The sequence below is a fragment of the Schistocerca americana genome, chromosome 4 (assembly GCF_021461395.2).
Source record: "Schistocerca americana isolate TAMUIC-IGC-003095 chromosome 4, iqSchAmer2.1, whole genome shotgun sequence".
NCBI classification, from domain to species: Eukaryota; Metazoa; Arthropoda; class Insecta; order Orthoptera; family Acrididae; genus Schistocerca; species Schistocerca americana.
This window is the reverse complement of record NC_060122.1, coordinates 736,712,110-736,731,544: the sequence shown is the minus strand read 5'-3', so window position 1 is coordinate 736,731,544 and position 19,435 is coordinate 736,712,110. Positions and strand designations below refer to the sequence as shown.

At 40.5% G+C, this 19,435-nt stretch overlaps 1 protein-coding gene across 2 annotated transcripts in view; it reads right to left on the bottom strand.

The window, feature by feature from the left end:
• LOC124612277 (glycerol kinase-like) overlaps positions 1-13,679 on the bottom strand; it is a 174,733-nt gene extending 161,054 nt beyond the window's left edge. The window contains exons 1-4 of one of the 2 annotated variants that reach the window (XM_047140381.1): positions 13,232-13,679; positions 12,866-12,993; positions 12,656-12,768; positions 2,218-2,476 (exon numbers count right to left, since the gene is read on the bottom strand). In XM_047140381.1, the coding sequence (XP_046996337.1) occupies positions 2,218-2,476; positions 12,656-12,727 (331 nt within the window). In that variant the 5' untranslated portion in view covers positions 12,728-12,768; positions 12,866-12,993; positions 13,232-13,679. The remainder of the gene's footprint in view (positions 1-2,217; positions 2,477-12,655; positions 12,769-12,865; positions 12,994-13,231) is intronic. The other variant, XM_047140382.1, reaches the window with a different exon arrangement.
• Positions 13,680-19,435: the final 5,756 nt, after the last annotated feature.

Genomic DNA, 19,435 nt, shown 5'->3' with positions numbered 1-19,435 from the left:
ACTTATCTTCGAAGATAGAGTAAGGAAAGGCAAACCTACATTTCTAGGATTTGGAAACTTAGAGAAGGCTTTTGACATTATTGATTGGAATATTCTGTTTCAAATTCTGTGGCAGAGGTAAAATACAGGGAGCGAAAGGCTATTTACAATTTGTACAGAAACCAGACGGCAGTTATAATAGTCGAGGGGCATGAAAGGGAGGCAGTGGTTGGGAAGGGAGTGAGACAGGGTTGTAGCCTATCCCCGAGGTTATTCAATCTGTATATTGAGCAGGCAGTAAAGGAAACAAAAGAAAAATTTCGAGTAGGTACTAAAATCCATGAAGCAGAAATACTAACTTTGCGGTTTGCCGATGACATTGTAATTCTGTCACAGACAGCAAAGGACCTGGAAGAGCAGTTGAACGTAATGGACAGTGTCTTGAAAGGAGGATATGAGATGGACATCAACAAAAGCAAAATGAGAATAATGGAATGTAGTCGAATTAAATCAGGTGATGCTGAGGGAAACAGATTAGGAAACGAGTCACTTAAAAGTAGTAAATGAGTTTTGCTATTTAGGGAGCAAAATAACTGACGATGGTCGAAGTAGAGAGGATATAAAATGTAGACTGGCAATGGCAAGGAAAGCATTTCTGAAGACGAGACATTTGTTAACATCAAGTATTGATTTAAGTGTCAGAAAGTCACTTCTGAAAGCATTTGTATGGAGTGTAGCTAAGTATGGAATTGAAACATGGATGATAACAAGTTTAGACAAGAGAATAGAAGCTTTCAAAATATGGTGCTACAGAAGAATGCTGAAGATTAGATGGGTAGATCACATAACTAATGAGGAGATACTGATTAGAATTGGGGACAAGAGGAATTTGTGGCACAACTTGATTAGAAGAAGGGATCAGTTGGTAGGACATGTTCAGAGGCATCACGGGACTACCCATTTAGTATTGGAGGGCAGTTTGAAGGCTATAAATCATAGAGGGAGACCAAGAGACGAATACACTAAGCAGATTTAGAAGGACGTAAGTTGCAGTAGTTACTTGGAGATGAAGAAGCTTGCATAGTATAGAGTAGCATTGAGGGCTGCATCAAACCAGTCTGTGGACTGAGCACCATAACAACAACAATATATTATTCATTGACTTGTAACAGAGGCAGTGCCCAGCATTTCAAAACACTTGCAGTCTGAAAAATCAGTACCAATCAGTAGTGATGTACCACAGTAATTTTCAATTATTGGCACTTTATATGCTTTCTGATTTCTTTATGTATGTAATTTCTTTATTTTTGTATCCATAGCCTTTACTGACAGTTAATCTTATTTGTTACAACAAATAAATCAAAGATTTATGCTCATAATAAGCAGTTAAGGCTGAAAGTTACAGACATGTTTGATTGCAAAGATTATTAATAAACTCAATTAAATGGAAAAGAAAGACCTCTATCAGGCTCATGTGATGCTATATGCATTACACCAAACAAGTTCTAGCATGGGGAAGTATATTACCAAAAAACACACTATCAGTCATATAGAAAGTTCATAACATCGTGAAACAAATCATGAAAAACCTATTAAAACATTTCTCAAACAATGACACTGCAGTGCGCCTAATAACATAGCAAAATACTGCATATGGTAGAAAGTAGATTAACAAACCTCCATCAAAATAGTACACCAAAGACACAATGAGATGCCTGAGTTCAGAAAGAAAGTGTAACTAATTGTAGGTGCTTATGGTTATTTTCAGGAGGGTTGCCCAGAAAGATTAACTGTACTTCTGTCGGCAACAGATGCTTCGAGACTTTGCACAAGTGTTTGTGAATGTTCCCCACAGTTTCTTTCTCTGCAGTGAGAAATTCAATGACAGCATGTTGCCTATAATGTACATCACCTACAGATGCCATTTTGAAACCATCCTGCGGCTGCTCTATCTGTCGGAAACAACAAACATCCTGCGGCTGCTCTATCTGTCGGAAACAACAAACAATTAGCGTGCTCACTCAGGAAACTTCAAATAATACACACATAATGTTTTGCTTTCATAGCATTGTTTTCAGCTGAGAAAAAAAAATGTGGTGCATCGCTTTCTGAGCAACCGCCATAGATAATGTAAAGACTGTTGTAGTTTATAAAAAGGTGAGAGATTAGGAATTGCATTGTCTCTCATTCAACTTCAAAATTGGCACAAGTTAAAATGATACACGTTTTTAAACTTACCTATTGCATTGTACAAAGGCTTTCCAGTTTTTGGGTCCCATACTATGGTTGTCTCCCTCTGATTTGTTATTCCAATGGCCACAATGTCAGCAGGATCAATGTCCAGCTTCTTCAGATTCTCTACAGTCTCATTTATACATTCCTTCACTGCAGATAAAATTGCTACTGGATCCTGTTCAACCCATCCCTCACGAGGGCAGTCTTGTGCTATATGGATCTGGTGATATGTTAGAACTTCTGCAGTCCGCGCAGAAAATACCTGTATACGAAAAACTCATAATAGGACATAAACAATAAATTGTAATTGAGAAAAAACAGTAAATCTTTTGCCAATAAAAAACCAATTATACACATTTGATTTCCAGAGTCCTCAAATTTAACTCACTGTGTGTGAATACAATACTGTAGTCATGGGAGGAAACAAATAATGTAAGGAGCAAAGATGTATAGCTGAGTCACTGAGTGGTGGACTAGGGTGTCAACAAGACTGAACCTGAAGCTAAGCTTCTGGACAGTGAACTTCATTGATGTTAACAGACTAACGCCACCCTCTCCTCCATATGCGCAGTCGCTTGCGCACGCACGCACACACACACACACACACACACACACACACACACACACACACGACAGCCAGAGACCAGCTTGTCGAATTAGCTCACAGAAAATTGATTGATTGACTGATTGATTGATTGAGACAGAGAGAGAGAGAGAGAGAGAGAGAGAGAGAGAGAGAGAGAGAGAGAGAGAGAGAACCGTGGGGGGGGGGGGGGGGGAGCACGCACGCACACCTATCTACACTTCAATCATTGAGTGAGTGATTACGATTACTGCTGCCACATCAAATAGAATCAATCTACGCAGGACATCTGCTCAACACATTCCCTATTTTCCTGTTGTCACTATATTCAAAGCACAGGACTCAGGTGCAATAAAAGCATGTTATTTATGGCAAGGATCTCAAATGCCTTTACTCTCAACATAAGAAAGAACATGTTAATCTATTTGTTACAACATCCTGACTCTGCTCAGAGTTTCTTTTCCATAACTTGACATCTGATCTACCCAACCCAATCTAAAATAGTTTCAATGCAGCACCGAGTGGGCAACAAAAATATCTTGAAAGACAAACATTAAATTTTCTCCTTCTGTCTTGAACACCAACAGGTATATATTTTTCCATAAATGACTGTATAAATATTCTCGTACACTGTACTGGCCCGAAAAACACCAAAACAAATGTTCAATTTGAAACTGAACAAGAACTCTGACATCTGCTCAGTTTAACTCAAAAAAGAAATGCAGTTTGTGCAATACACAGCTTCCCACATTTTTCTCTTAATCTTGTTAACAAGAGGTGTCAAGCTAAAAGAATTTTTCTTAATCTTGCTAAGGCATTTGTTATAGTTACAGTATCCTGCTGCAAAAAATTTGTACCTAAGAAAAAAGGGTAATTTCTCATACTTTCTTTAAAAGTCATCTTAAAAACTGAAAGTTAGCTGCTCAGTTCTTTGGATCATTATTGTGATCTCTCACTATGATATGGAACAATTCAATTTTACATTTATATTGCATATTGTTCCCAGAAGTGTGACGGGCTCAAAGACTTCTTAAGTAACAGAGACCAGTTCATTGCATTCAGTGGTGAGTGTTCATCCAATGCAAGGGTATCATCAGGAGTACCCCAGTGAAGTGTAATAAGACCACTCCTCTTCTCCATATACATAAATGATCTAATGGACAGTGTGAGCTGCAATCTGTGACCATGTGCTGATAATGATGGGGTGTAGAGGGAGCTGCCACAGCTGAGTGATTGTAGGAGGATATAAGGTGACTTAGACAAAATTTTAGTTTGTGTGATGATTGGCAGCTAGCTCTAAATGTACAAAAATGTAAGTTAATGCACATTAGTAGGAAAAACAATTTCACAATGTTCAAATACAATATTAATAGTGTGTTTCCTGATGCAAATGTGTCAATTAAATATCTAGGCATAATGCTGCAAAGTGATATGATATGGAACGATTCTGCAAGGACTGTTGTATGTAAGGTGAATGGCCAACTTCACTTTATTGGGAGAATATATAAAGCAGACTGCACATAGAACACTAATGTGAGTAATTCTTGATTACTGTTCATATGTCTGGGATCCACACTAGGTCGGATAAAAGGAAGGTGTCAAAGCAACTCAGGTGCAGGCCACAAGATATTTTACTGGTAGGTTCGATCAACATGCAAGGATTATAGAGGTGCTTCAGGAACTCAAATGTAAATCCCTGGAGGGAAAGAAACATTCTTTTTGAAGAACAATGTTGAGAAAATTCAAAGAACCAGCATTTGAAGCTGACATCAGAATGATTGTACTGCACCAATGTACAATTTGCATAAGAACCATGGAGATAAGAGAAATCAGAGCTCACGTGGAGACAAATAAGACAGTCATTTTTCCCGCACTCTATTTATGAGAGGAATGGGAAAGGAAATGGTTAGTTGATGTGCTAGGTACCCTCTGCCACCATACAGTGGCTTGTGGAATATGTATGTAGATGCAGAGGTTTAGAAACCCTAAACCTTACCAGCCCTTTTCCTTTAGCTACTGACTCCGAAAACCTGCACATTCCCATAATTTTATGTGTGTTTTCTCCTGCCACTCTCCAAATATTTATTTATGCATTTATTTTTCCTAACAAGATTTAAGCCTTCAGCCTATTCCTTCATCTTACAAGGAAGAATCTTCCACCACCAGGATGACAACAACAACAACAGTTGTATTGAGTACAGTCTGAAAAAACAACATTCTTGACAAGTGCAAATAATGAAATGTTAACAGATATGCATGACAGCAGGGCATAAAGAATGAAAAGAACTTAATTGGTTTGAGGAAGAGCAAGGAATAGCCTATTGTTAGCAGAAGAGAGAGAAAGGACAATGAGGGGGACAGAAATACATAGGGGAATAGATAAGTAAAAGCATGTTGTTAATCCGATATAAATACTGGTTCGCTGTTGCTCAAGACAATAGGTTGGATATACTGATGGGGAAACTACATGGATGATAACAGGAAAAGCTTTAGGCCTACTCTCTTCTTGAATGCAGTGTGTATTTGGAACAAGTGCAGGTTACCAGGTAGTCTGTTGCTCTGAGACATGGCTGGAATGAAAGCAATGGAGAGAAAATTAGTTTTACAGAAGTAGAGCAAAGATGCTGGCTCTACCAGATCTAATATTACAGTTAATAAATAACTATAAGTATTTGACATTTAGGAAAGGTGTTGAGGACACCAGAGACTAAAAACAGAATGTGTGTGTAAATCACATCACCTATCTGGTTGCAGATGTATACTACATTTATACACCTGAAATGAGCATATGGAGAAGTGATATGTTCAAACAACCAAATGTCACATTATCTCACACAAGCACACAGGGCTCAATCAAGCCATCTGAAGTTTTGCCTATTTATGTGGTGTTGAACTACATTGTAGTAGTAGAGATTCAGCAAGAATAATGATGGGGCAAAATTTGGTTTTATTTTAGATGGGGCTTTTTTTTATGTCTCAGCTGCATATAGACAGGAAAGAAAGATTACCTGCATGCAGTTTTTTCTTCTCAGATTACATGCTCATCCAGGATTATTGCGAGATCTACTATTGTTTCTTGATAGTGTAATTGGGTAACTTCAGAGAGTATGGGAAGACCTGCTTTGCAGAAATGTTCACTGATCAACAGTCATTGTGATTAAGGACAACTGTGGCTTACTAGGGTTCAGTTTTGAGACCAAGGTTTAGTGCTTGTTATACTGAAAAAATGTCATCATTCATTCCTAATATGGTAGAAGCCATCTGTTCTTAGGTTTGGCAACGGATACAATTGTATGTCACCAACACACAAGTGATAGTTACAAGCTGGCCGTGTGGTACCGCCCGCTCTGCCTGTGAGTGGACATGTGGCCACTCCTTCAGCAAGGTCCGAGCAGGCACACGGAGGGGAGGGGTTTATTAGTGATTGGGAGCTCCAACGTTAGGCAGGTGATGGAGCCGCTTAGGGAAATAGTGGAAAGGTCGGGGAAGAAGGCCAGTGTTCACTCGGTCTGCTTGCCGGGGGGTCTCATCCTAGATGTGGAGAAGGCCCTGCTGGCGGCAATAGAGAGCACTGGGTGCACCCGACTGCAAATTGTTGCTCATGTCGGCACCAATGACTTCTCCTATCTGGGTTCAGAGGTCATCCTCAGTTCATACAGACGGTTGGCGGAGTTGGTGAAGGCGGAAAGCCTCTCTCGCGGGGTGGAATCTGAGCTAACTACTTGTAGTATCGTCCCCAGAACCGATCGCGGTCCTATGGTTTGGAGCCGTGTGGAAAGCTTAAACCAGAGGCTCAGATGATTCCGCGGAGATCTGGGGTACAAATTTCTCGACCTCCGCTATCGAGTGGAGAAATATAGGGTCCCCCTGAATAGGTCAGGCGTGCACTACACACAGGAAGTGGCTACAAGGGTAGCGGAGTACATGTGGAGTGCACATGTGGGTTTTTCAGGTTAGAGAATTCCCTCCCTAGGCCCGACAAGACGCCTCCTGAGACGCAGCAAGGTAGGAGTAGGCAAAATGCAACAGGGAATAACAATATTAATGCGCTAATAGTAAACTGCAGGAGCGTCTATAGAAAGGTCCCAGAACTACTCTCATTAATAAACGGTCACAACGCCCATATAGTACTAGGGACAGAAAGTTGGCTGAAACCAGACGTAAACAGTAATGAAATTCTAAACTCAGATTGGAATGTATACCGCAGAGACAGGGTGGACAGTGAAGGGGGAGGCGTGTTTATAGCAATAAGAAGTGTAATAGTATCGAAGGAAATTGACGGAGATCCAAAATGTTAAAGCAGGCTCAGACATGGTAATTGGATGTCTCTATAGGCCCCCTGGCTCAGCATCTGTTGTGGCTGAGCACCTGAAGGATAATTTGGATAATACTTAGAGTAGATTTCCCCACCATGTTATAGTTCTGGGTGGAGATTTTAATTTGCCGGATATAGGCTGCGAGACTCAACGTTCATAATGGGTGGCAGGGACAAAGAATCCAGTGAAATTTTTTCTAAATGCTTTATCTGAAAACTACCTTGAGCATTTAAACAGAGAACCAACTCGTGGCGATAACATATTAGACCTTCTGCTGACACACAGACCCGAACTATTTGAAACAGTTAACAGAGAACAGGGAATCAGCGATCATAAAGCGGTTACTGCATCGATGATTTCAGCCGTAAATAGAAATATTAAAAAAGGTAGGAAGATTTTACTGTTTAGCAAAAGTGACAAAAAGCAGATTACAGAGTAACTGACGGCTCAACACAAAAGTTTTGTCTCAAGTACAGATAGTGTTGAGGATCAGTGGACAAAGTTCAAAACCAACGTACAATACGCGTTAGATGAGTATGTGCCAAGCAAGATCGTAAGAGATGGAAAAGAGCCACCGTGATACAACAACCGAGTTAGGAAACTGCTGCAGAAGCAAAGGGAACTTCACAGCAAACATAAACATTGCCAAAGCCTTGCAGACAAACAAAAAATACGCGAAGCGAAATGTAGTGTGAGGAGGGCTATGCGACAGGCGTTCAATGAATTCGATAGTAAAGTTCTACGTACTGACTTGGCAGAAAATCCTAAGAAATTTTGGTCTATGTCAAAGCGGTAGGTGGATCAAAAAAAAAATGTCCAGCACTGTGACCAAAATGGTACTGAAACAGAGGATGACAGACTAAAGGCCGAAATACTTTTTCCAAAGCTGTTTCACAGAGGAAGACTGCACTGTAGTTCCTTCCCTAGATTGTCGCACAGATGACAAAATGGTAGATATCGAAATAGATGACAGAGGGATAGAGAAACAATTAAAATCGCTCAAAAGAGGAAAGGCCGCTGGACCTGATGAGATACCAGTTTGATTTTACACAGAGTACGCGAAGGAACTTGCCCCCCTTCTTGCAGCGGTGTACCGAAGGTCTCTAGAAGAGCGTAGCGTTCCAAAGGATTGGAAAAGGGCACAGGTCATCCCTGTTTTCAAGAAGGGACGTCGAACAGATGTGCAGAACTATAGACCTATATCTCTAACGTCGTTCAGTTGTAGAATTTTGGAACACGTATTGTGTTCGTGTATAATGACTTTTCTGGAGACTACAAATCTACTTTGTAGGAATCAGCATGGGTTTCGAAAAAGGCGATCGCGTGAAACCCAGCTCACGCTATTCGTCCATGAGACTGAGGGCAATGACACGGGTTCCCAGGTAGATGCCGTGTTTCTATACTTCCGCAAGGCGTTCAATACAGTTCCCTACAGTCGAACAAAGTAAAAGCATATGGACTATCAGACCAATTGTGTGATTGGATTGAAGAGTTCCTAGATAACAGAACGCAGCATGTCATTCTCAATGGAGAGAAGTATTCCGAAGTAAGAGTGATTTCAGGTGTGCTGCAGGGGAGTGTCGTAGGACCGTTGCTATTCACAATATACATAAATGACCTTGTGGATGACATCAGAAGTTCACTAAGGGTTTTTGTGGATGATGCTGTGGTATATCGAGAGGTTGTAACAATGGAAAATTGTACTGAAGTGCAGGAGGATCTGCAGCGAATTGACGCATGGTGCAGGGAATGGCAATTGAATCTCAATCTAGACAAGTGTAATGTGCTGCAAATACATAGAAAGAAAGATCCCTAATCATTTAGCTACAATATAGCAGGTCACCAGCTGGAAGCAGTTAATTCCATAAATTATCTGGGAGTATGCAATAGGAGTGATTTAAAATGGAATGACCATATAAAATTAATCGTTGGTAAATCAGATGCCAGACTGAGATTCATTGGAAGAATCCTAAGGAAATGCAATCCGAAAACAAAGGAAGTAGGTTACAGTACGCTTGTTCGCCCACTGCTTGAATACTGCTCAGCAGTGTGGGATCCATACCAGATAGGGTTGATAGAAGAGATAGAGAAGATCCAACGGACAGCAGCGAGCTTCGTTACAGGATCATTTAGTAAACGCAAAAGCGTTACGCAGATGATAGATAAACTCCAGTGGAAGACTCTGCAGGAGAGACGCTCAGCAGCTCGGTACGGGCTTTTGTTGAAGTTTCGAGAACATACCTTCACCGAGGAGTCAAGCAGTATATTGCTCCCTCCTACGTATATCTCGCGAAGAGACCATGAGGATAAAATCAGAGAGATTAGAGCCCACACAGAGGCATACCGACAATCCTTCTTTCCACGAACAATACGGGACTGGAATAGAGGGAGAACCGATAGAGGTACTCAAGGTACCCTCCGCCACACACCATCAGGTGGCTTGCAGAGTATGGATGTAGATGTAGAAGATATCACAAATGGCACAAACCACAGAGGTAGTGATGCTACTGATTCTTTTCTAGTTACTAAGGCAGGATTTCTACAGATTTTCAGAGGATCAAATTCATGACTTTTCCATTACCTCTTTATTGAAAGTCGTGACCCCTTGAAAATGCATGTGTACAATGACAAACACATTAGTTTTTAATGAACGTAAAGGATAATACTTATGACTCAAACTAGCTACAGCATTCATTTCATTCACAGAAAACTAATAGGGCCTACTGTTATGCCATTTACCTGTAGAGGATTGGTGTGTGTCACAGAAACACGTAATGAAATGGTTAACAATGCCTTCTGAGCTAATGTTAACCATTTTCTAGTATGCATTTCTGTTCGCCATGCACCATGCTCGTAACATCTCATGTGGCATAAAGAAATCAAACTTTAAAAGAAAAACAGCAGATACAACAACAAGCTACCATGCACTAATAAATCATGGGAAGTATTTCAGCCAGCACGAAAGTAGTTTTGCTCTGATCATCATTAATGCCTTTAAAATGATATTAAAATTACAGTAGTTTTATATTAATAATTGAAGACCTTTAAAAAACACGCGGGTTCAAGAGACTTACATAGAAGAGGGAGTGAACAGAATTAAAAAACAGCTTTTCCAACTGATGCTCTTCCCCTAACACATTAGACTGCAGGGCCATTTTGGGCAGAGCTATATTTTACATGTTGTTTCCAATAAGTGCGTACACCTCATACAACTGTGTGTTAATGATACCATACCTCAAAATTTCTTCCCCTACCCCTTAAGGTTCCAAACCGCCGCTGAAGAGGCTGTGTTGACATGTCTTGCACGGATGAACATAGAAGTTCCTTATAGGTAAAAAGACTTCTTCAGAATTCTGTTGAATCTTTATATTACCGGTATTGTTTATTACATTGACTGTTGGATACAACATTTTTGGAGTTAGAATTAACTTTCTACTCCCTTTAGGAACCACACTTGATTGGCACACAAAAAATTCATGACCACTCACTGAATTTCATTACGGCTACGACCAACAAACACCCTGTAATGGCATCTTCTGCCACACAATAGGTAATATTTAATGTTTATCAGGAGAGGTAAGTCACATGTAAGTCTCATTAATAGTATTACAATGCAAGTACAATGGGCCCCATGACTTTGTTGAGTTTTTGTAAGTTAGTTCCTTTCCAACACCACTGGGACCAATGCCAGTAACTGTTCGTACTTCAATAGCATGCCATTTAAAATAGTGCTAAAATTACCACTACTTCAATTGGTTAATGAATACTTGAAAAAAAACTGAATAATTCAACCTTCAGTTTGCAACTGTTGATATTATTCACTCAGCTTCTGCACTACTGAGTATTGTGTGAATAAGACTTTTTTGCAGAACCAATTTTCTTGACATACAAATGAAATCAACGACGGCCACACGAAACCTTTACAACGAGTGAGAGTTGGTTGTTTCCTTTAATAACTGTTTATCTCCTTCCTTGGAACATCGATAGTTATTACTATTACTGTACAATACATTTGTGCAAAGTCTTTCGACATAACTCTGCTGCAAAACTGAATGTATGTTCTGTGCAGTGTCCTTGCAGCAAGAAATGGTTCAGTTAACATCTTTCATTCTGGAAACATCTTTCTAGTCCAAATTGCACACTTTTCATTAAATGTACTGTGCTACAACAGGCAACATTAGTATCACCATAATTATACTTGCTTTAACTATTTCACCTGGGAACTATTTTTTTCAAAATGTTTCTTTGCTAATCACTTTCACTTAAGTAACAGTTGCCCTCTACATCCCTACCATATTTTTCAGTGAACAAACAGCAAACAACTTGTTAGCTTGTTTGTTCAATTTATGAAACAGACAAAACTTTCCACACACTTAGCCTGAGGCCTTGGTTAGGTTGGAAGGAATTTTGGTCGAGAGTTGGCACAGCCAACATATGTAACTCCAAAATAAAAGTTTTGACAATGGAATGCTCTGTAGTGCATGCACCACATTTAGTACTTTTTTGCTATAAAATTTATAGCCGAAAGGTAAATTTAAAAAACGCTATATTAGGTACCAGACAGACTACGAAAAATATAGGAAAGGGGGTGGCCCACTATCTAATGTTTACCAGGTATTCTGACAAAGTTATTCTACATTTTAACGTTTTTGACATAGGAATATCACTTATTTTGGATTCTCACTGAAATTATAACTACATTTACAAAAATTTTCTGTTAATTGAAAAACATTATCCAGCAATTCCTGCTCAAAACTAGTGAAGCTCCCTCACAGTGTGATCTTAAAGAAATATCTATCGTTCACTTTCATGCAAACTAATGCTGATGACTTAAGTATATTTCCATTTCAGTTACCTGGCATACTGTCAGTTGGAACATCAACCAAGACATTACACAAAATAGATATATACAACAGTCAAAAATGTTTTGTACCATTGTTTGGTTATGAAAAGCCCAACTAAAATCACACATATTCGCATTACTGCTTGAATGAAATTTAATACAGACACTTATCAGAACTACAATATTTTATTGTTACTTCATGAGAAACAATCACTTAAGTGTTACTACAAAAACTGTGTTGCAAGATTATACTTAAGTATCCTATTAATGAATTCACAAATACGAGACTAGTTCTCAAAGTATATATGGAACAAGCCTATTTAGCACAGCTAAAAGCAACTATTAATGTAAAGAAAATAGTCCTTGTTAAGGGTATTGTGATATATCAGAATTGGTTATAGCTCTTGGCTGTTACATGAGAACCAAGAACTGACTTTATAAGGCAGGACATGAACGTACATCAGTTTATAAGCTTCAGTTCTGCAGAAGTCTTCACACTTCAGACTTACTGCTCAGTTTTTCAGGCTAAACATTAAAACAATACATAAGAAGTACCTTTATTTGGAAGGAATCTGGGGAAGAATGGCAATAAGAATTCTAAGTCACAAATAGGCACACACTCATAGATAATGTAGAAAGTAAAGACAAAATTAGAGTAATAATTACTGAATTCCAATGGAAATAAAGCTATCAACGTACCAGAAAACGGGCGCTGCTTGTTCCTTCGTCTATTGCCCCAACCAAGGGGCCAAATCTACCTCGTACTGGCATTTTCTAATTTTATTGCTTCTAGACACAAAAGTGTTATTCGTCTGTGAACATAATACAGTTTCTGTCAATGCTGTTGTAAGTTTTGTGTTTTTCATGATTAAAATTAGCAAAAGTAACGTATTTTCATTTTGTTCTTACAGTAATTAAATCGTTAATACTAGCATCTGAAGCGAGTTTTCTGCTACGGTACGTCTCCTATTGGTGTTTTTCTTCCTGATGCAGTCAATATTATACCGCTACTGCCCAACAGCTTATCTTCAGAGAAGCTGGTACGCAAGAATCGTTTATCTATATTGTGTGTGTGTCCTCACAAACAACACTGACAAAATTTGTCTATGGCAAATACGAGAGAATGAATGACAACGTGTAACTGTATGAAGTAGCGTAAACAAACTTAATGCTCACATCTTTAACTTTTTAATATAACTGCTAACATTAGCCACCAGATCGGATAGTATTAATTCAGATTCAAGCATTAAATTTATTCAGACGACACAACAGTACCTAAACAACAACGTCCCGATAAGAATACAGTAATGAACAGTACTGCAGTACTTCTAGTCTCTCGCGATGACTCGGCTCAACGTTATGAAAACAATATTGACTTTCAGTGGAGATCACCCTGCGATGATTTGTTTTTATTTTACTTTTTTTCGTATCTACGTATTTCCCAGCTTTAAGAATGAGTATCTCATTATCTCATTCGGTCATCACTTGTTCAGAATTCCCACACTAGCAGCTATCAAATCACATCTCGATTACATGGCATTTTCCAGTAGTCGATTGCATTACAATTCCTCTTGCTCCGCACCAAAGTTAATCACTTTAAAAATTGCTTAAACTGAATTACGCCAGGCCTATGGCTACTTTGCTGTGTTAAATCCATGCTTTCGGAGGTAGCATTCCCGAAAATATTTGTTGGCGACTCTGTGACTGCAAGTGAGTCTAGCAGAAGAACTATGCGAAGTTGTGTGCGAGAGTCCGGAACACCCAGCCGCGTTTGATCCGTGTTTTTTTTTTTATTTTATTTTTTTTCATTTACAACGATCTGATTGCGCAAAATGCTGTGCATGCAATAAATCGCTGAAAATTTGGAATGTTCACAAGACACAAGCTCCAATTTACTGCACGCCCACCACCTGCTGCAACAAGCGACTGCGCCCTGACAGCTTCAAAGTTTATTTCATTTATTCAGAACATCATAATGGCGAAAATACATTTGTGCTCTGATTCGCAATCGTATCGCAAAAAAATGCAGAAACGGAAAGACTAATCAAAATGTTCTACACCAGGGACGGCGACGAATTCAGACCACAAACCGTGCCCTTGCGTGTTTGGCCGCGTGGTTTGAGGCGCCATGCAACGGATTGCGCGGCTCCTCCCACCGGAGGTTAGAGTCCTCCCTCGGGCATGGGTGTGAGTGTTGGTCTTAGCATAAGTTCGTATAATTTGGTTAAGTAGTGTGTAAGTCTAGGAACCAAGGACCTCAGTAATTTGGTCCCTTAGGATTACACACACATGGCGTCACTCAACAAGTAGGCACACCATGTCTACCTGCAACCGTGCAGGGTTTTCACTCCTCACAACCACAGCATATAAATAAGACGAGCCTGACTGCAACTACAACCTCGCACAGTGGGTACACAAATATTACCTACAACAGCTGCTGCATTGGGTGACTTACACTGATGCACCATCTGCGATGATCGCCACCAACCAGGACCCGTCCACCACACCCCATTCCTCGGTACCCCACTACGACACCATCCTCCATGATACCAAAACACCAGCCGCGACACCCGTGCCACGTCCCATGATAATCGTTCATGACACCCACATAACTGACAAACCTGCTGCAACTACCTTACTTCTGGTGACGATGCTCCCGCTAGCAGGCCGTGCAAAAACAGTGATATTGCTCTCTGGAATGGGTCAAATGTAAACAGTGATATTGCCCTCGCGAGCGGATTGTGTGGCTCACAAGCTACTCTACATTAGCCCAATATAAAGATTAACATCTTATGCAATGGTACTGTACACAGAATTAATACTAGCCCCAGTCCACTAGTCTGAAGCCTGCCCCACCACCTCACCCCTCACAAACTAAAGGCAGCCAAGGCCGCGATCAAAGAGCTGTTACGCGAGGGCACCATCAGGCCATCAGAGTGTGCATGGTCCTCACCAATTACTATGAGAAAGAAAAAAGATAAAATGTGGCACCTGTGCGGGGACTATAGACATTTGAATGCGTGCACCACCATTGATAGTTACCCTGTGCCCAATATTGAGGACCTCTCCCAGGAACTAGCTGGTGCGGCCATCTTTAGAGTGATCAGCTGCAAAAGAGCTTATTTGCAGATACGAATGGCCATGGAGAACATCCTAAAGACGTCAATAATTGTACCGTTCAGCCTATCTGACTTTCTCTTCGTGACATTCGGACTAAAGAACACAGCCCAGACTTGGCAACGGTTCATTGACAGCTTGCTTTTTACTGTGCCCTTTTGCTATTGTTACTTGGACAATGTAATTATCTTCTCACAAGCAACTCAAGGTCATGAGAAACACCTCCAAGCAATATTCGACAAACTAGCTGAGCATGGTATGCCCAACATTGAAACTCATAACAGAACGTTGTGTTTGGACCAACATTAAATGGGACTGTACTGTGTGGACAAGAGCCTGCTTCCAGTGTCAATGGGTCAAGACATGATGTCACGGCCAACCACCCTTCATGGAATTCCCCATCCTGTTGGCCTTTTCCCACATTTCCACATAGACCTGGTGGGGCCACTCCCAGATACAAACAGATACAAGTACATCTTGTCACCCATAGACAGGACAACTCAATGTGTGGAGGCCACACCTCTAAGTCATATTTGAGCCAACACCATCGTCCGAGCTTTCATCAAACTATGGATTGCATGCTTCGGCTGCCCCCTGACAACTGACCAGGGCCGCGAGTTCGAGTCGGGCCAGTTCTCCCATCTCTGCCACGTCTGCAGCTGGCAGCGGTTCCGCACAACAGCCTACAATTCTCAGTCTATCGGACTTGTGGAACAGTCACTGCACCCTCAAGGCAGCACTCGTATGCCATGACCAGGAGTGATTGGAGGCCATCCTCTGGTTGCTGCTGGGCATACTAGCTGCCTACAAAGAAGATCTGGATGCCTCGGTGGGAGAGGTGCTCTACAGGCCACCGATCACCCTCTCAGCAGAGTTTGTGTCTCAAATCACCGACCCCATGGATATCAACCTGCTGGGCCTACTAAAATGTGTCAGGGGCCACATCCGCCATGTCTGCATCCCACCACGCCAAACCGACCGTCTTTGTGGACAAGGACCTCCAGTCGTGTACACATGTCATACTCAGGACTGACACTGTCAAACACATCCTCCACCCTGCGTACAGTGGCCCATACAAGATATCTTGCAAGCTGGATAAACGACAGCAGTATCACTCAACTGCCTAAAAACGGTGTGGACTCTAGTGGACACACACGGTGTTTACCCTCCACTGGCCCCTGCTCCATGCCCCTCAAGCCAATTTACAGTCTGCCTAGACTTGCAAGACTAACTCCCAGCAGACATATTCGTAACACTGCAGGAGTCACTACTTATGGTTATGGCTAAATTCGACAATAGACAGTTGGGCTACCACACAGTCTTGAGGTCATTAGAGCACTCCATACAACCTTCCGTCTACGATCGACTCAGCAGATCTGAAATCCATTCTTTCTTCGGACGGCTACCTGCTTGTGTCAGCCCTGGAGCACATCATAACAACTGCCACCCCCGAAACCGCCACCAGCGGGCCGACAGCCTCACCAACACCAGACGACACGCCACCAACCACCAACGCCTCTACAGGCACCGCCGCTGACGTCACGGGCTGGCCGCTCCTTACGGCCGCCCAGGCACCTGGTGGACTACGATATGTCAGTCCTTGCCATCGCCAGTGCGACAATGCACCACGATAACAAGTCACCGTGCTCCGCACTTGTGCTGGGGGTATGGTAAAAGTATTCATAGTAAGAGACGGGAGTGCGAGCGATTATTTATCGTCGAAAGTACCACACCTGCTTCCCGCTACCTACACAAGCTTCTTTTTATACACATGCCCATCATATCAAAAACACGCTGTTCCTTACCTTGCAATGTCTCACTGTGTGCGGAGAGCAGCCAAGTCCACTCAAAATGCGATGTCTGCAATCTATTACTGATGTTCTAATTTTCTTTCATTCACAACTTATTCCTTCATAAATTAACAATATCGAGTTTTAAACCGAAAAATTGTTCCCAGAGCGCCCCTTGATTTAGCCAATGCACTTTGCAGTAACATATAAAGTCTCCATATCTTCGTTCAGTTCCATCGAAAACTGTTGCAACAGAAAGTAGAATTATGTGTGCAACTTCAGAAAGTTTAATATTCGTACCACCAATTTCTTCATGTGCTCTATGCCTGCAGATTTAGCACAAGGGGATTCTTGGTGCACAGATGAATGAATTCCATCTGTTGGTCGTTGTATTTTTTGTTCTTTCATCGTCAAATACAACTTTTTCAAATTCTTTATGAATCGTACTCTAATGCCATTTCATATCAAATTTGCAGTACACATCAATTATGAATTTGCATAACAGATATAAAGCATTCTCATTCCTCTCTTCTGTCACTTTCATTCAGTTTTAAAGACTTGTTATGACAGATCGCTACACTGCCTGTTTTAGAGTAGACAGCCACTGGATTTGCTAACATCCTTCATACCACAAACAAACAGCGAAGGGTAAACAGTGACGAATTAAAGAGAGTTGTGCTGGCCGAAAAAATCCCCCTCATGTGGTTTGGCACACCATTACTGGGCCTGGCATAGACAATTGCTGCATAGTGTATGAGGTGGCACAGTGGTTATTTATTTCTTTATTCGTCCATCTTTAAGCGTTTGCATACAGTCGATGTCGTCATAAGTAATGGGACAAGAGATTTTATAAAGTATGACAGACTTGATAAGAAATATACTGACATTAGATTAGATTAGTACTTGTTCCATAGATCATGAATATGACACTTCATAATGATGTGGAATGTGTCAGGTTAATAAAAGGTGTCCATACAAGATATTACATTACACAAAATATTACATGACACTTAATATTTTTAATTTTTTTATGGAGGTTGGGGAAATTACCCACCTACTACATCCAAAAATTCATCTAATGAGTAGAAGGAGTTGCCATTAAGAAATTCTTTTAATTTCCTTTTAAATGCCATATGCCTATCTGTCAGACTTTTGATGCTATTAGGTAGGTGACCAAAGACTTTCATGGCAGCATAATTTACCCCCTTGTGAGCCAAAGTTAGATTTAACCTTGAATAGTGAAGATCATTCTTTCTCCTAGTGTTATAGCCATGTACACTGCTATTACTTTTGAATTCGTTCAGATTGTTAATAACAAATTTCATAACTGAATATATATTGTGAGGCTACAGTGAAGATCTCTAGCTCTTAAAATAAGTGTCTGCCGGATGATCTCGGATGAGCTCCAACAATTATTCTGCTTACACGCTTTTGTGCAATGAACACTCTTTTACTCAATGATGAGTTACCCCAGAATATGATACCACACGAAAGCACAGAATGAAAATAGGTGTGGTAAGCTAATGTACTCAGATGTATATCGCCAAAATTTGCAATGACCCTAATAGCATAAGTAGCTGAACTCAAACGTTTCAGCAGATCCTCAGTGTTTTTTTCCAATTCAACCCCTCATCAATGCATACACCTAGAAATTTTGAATATTCTACCTTAGCTTCCGATTTCTGATTGAAGTCTATATTTATTAATGGTGTCATTCCATTTACTGTGTGGAACTGTATATACTGTGTTTTGTCAAAGTTTAATGAGAGTCCATTTGCAGAGAGCCACTTAATGATTTTCTGAAAAACATTGTTTACAATTTCACCAGTTAATTCTTGTCTGTTGAGTGTGATAGCTATACTTGTATCATTGGCAAAAAGTACCAGCTTTGCATCTTTGTGAATATAGAATGGTAAGTCATTAATATATATTAAGAACAGCAGAGGACCCAAGACCGAACTTTGTGGCACCCTATTCTTGATTGTTCCCCAGTTTGAGAAATCACCAGTTTTTTGCATATTATGTGAACTTCTTACTTCAACCTTCAGCACTCTTCCAGTTAGGTATGATTCAAACCATTTGAGTACTGTCCCATTCATACCACAGTACTTGAGCTCATCTAGAAGTATTCCATGATTTACACAATCAAAAGCCTTTAAGAGATCACAAAAAATCCCAACAGGTGACTTCCAGTTACTCAAGAGCATTTAATATTTCATTAGTGAAAGTATATATAGCATTTTGCGTTGAAAAACCCTTCTGGAAACCAAACTGACATTTTGTTAAAACTTTATTTTTACAAAGGTGTGAAGCTACTCCACAATACATTACTTTTGCAAGAATTTTTGATAAGGCAGTCGGAAGAGAAATTGGGCGGTAGTTGTTGACATCAGACGTACCCCCCTTTTTATGCAGTGGTTTAACAATGGCATACTACAGTCTATCTGGCAAAATACCCTGCTTCAGAGGGCTATTACATATGTGGCTAAGAATCCCGCTTATTTCTTGGGAACAAGATTTTATTATCCTGCTGGAAATGCCATCAGTACACTATGGTGCTTGTTGTTCTTGT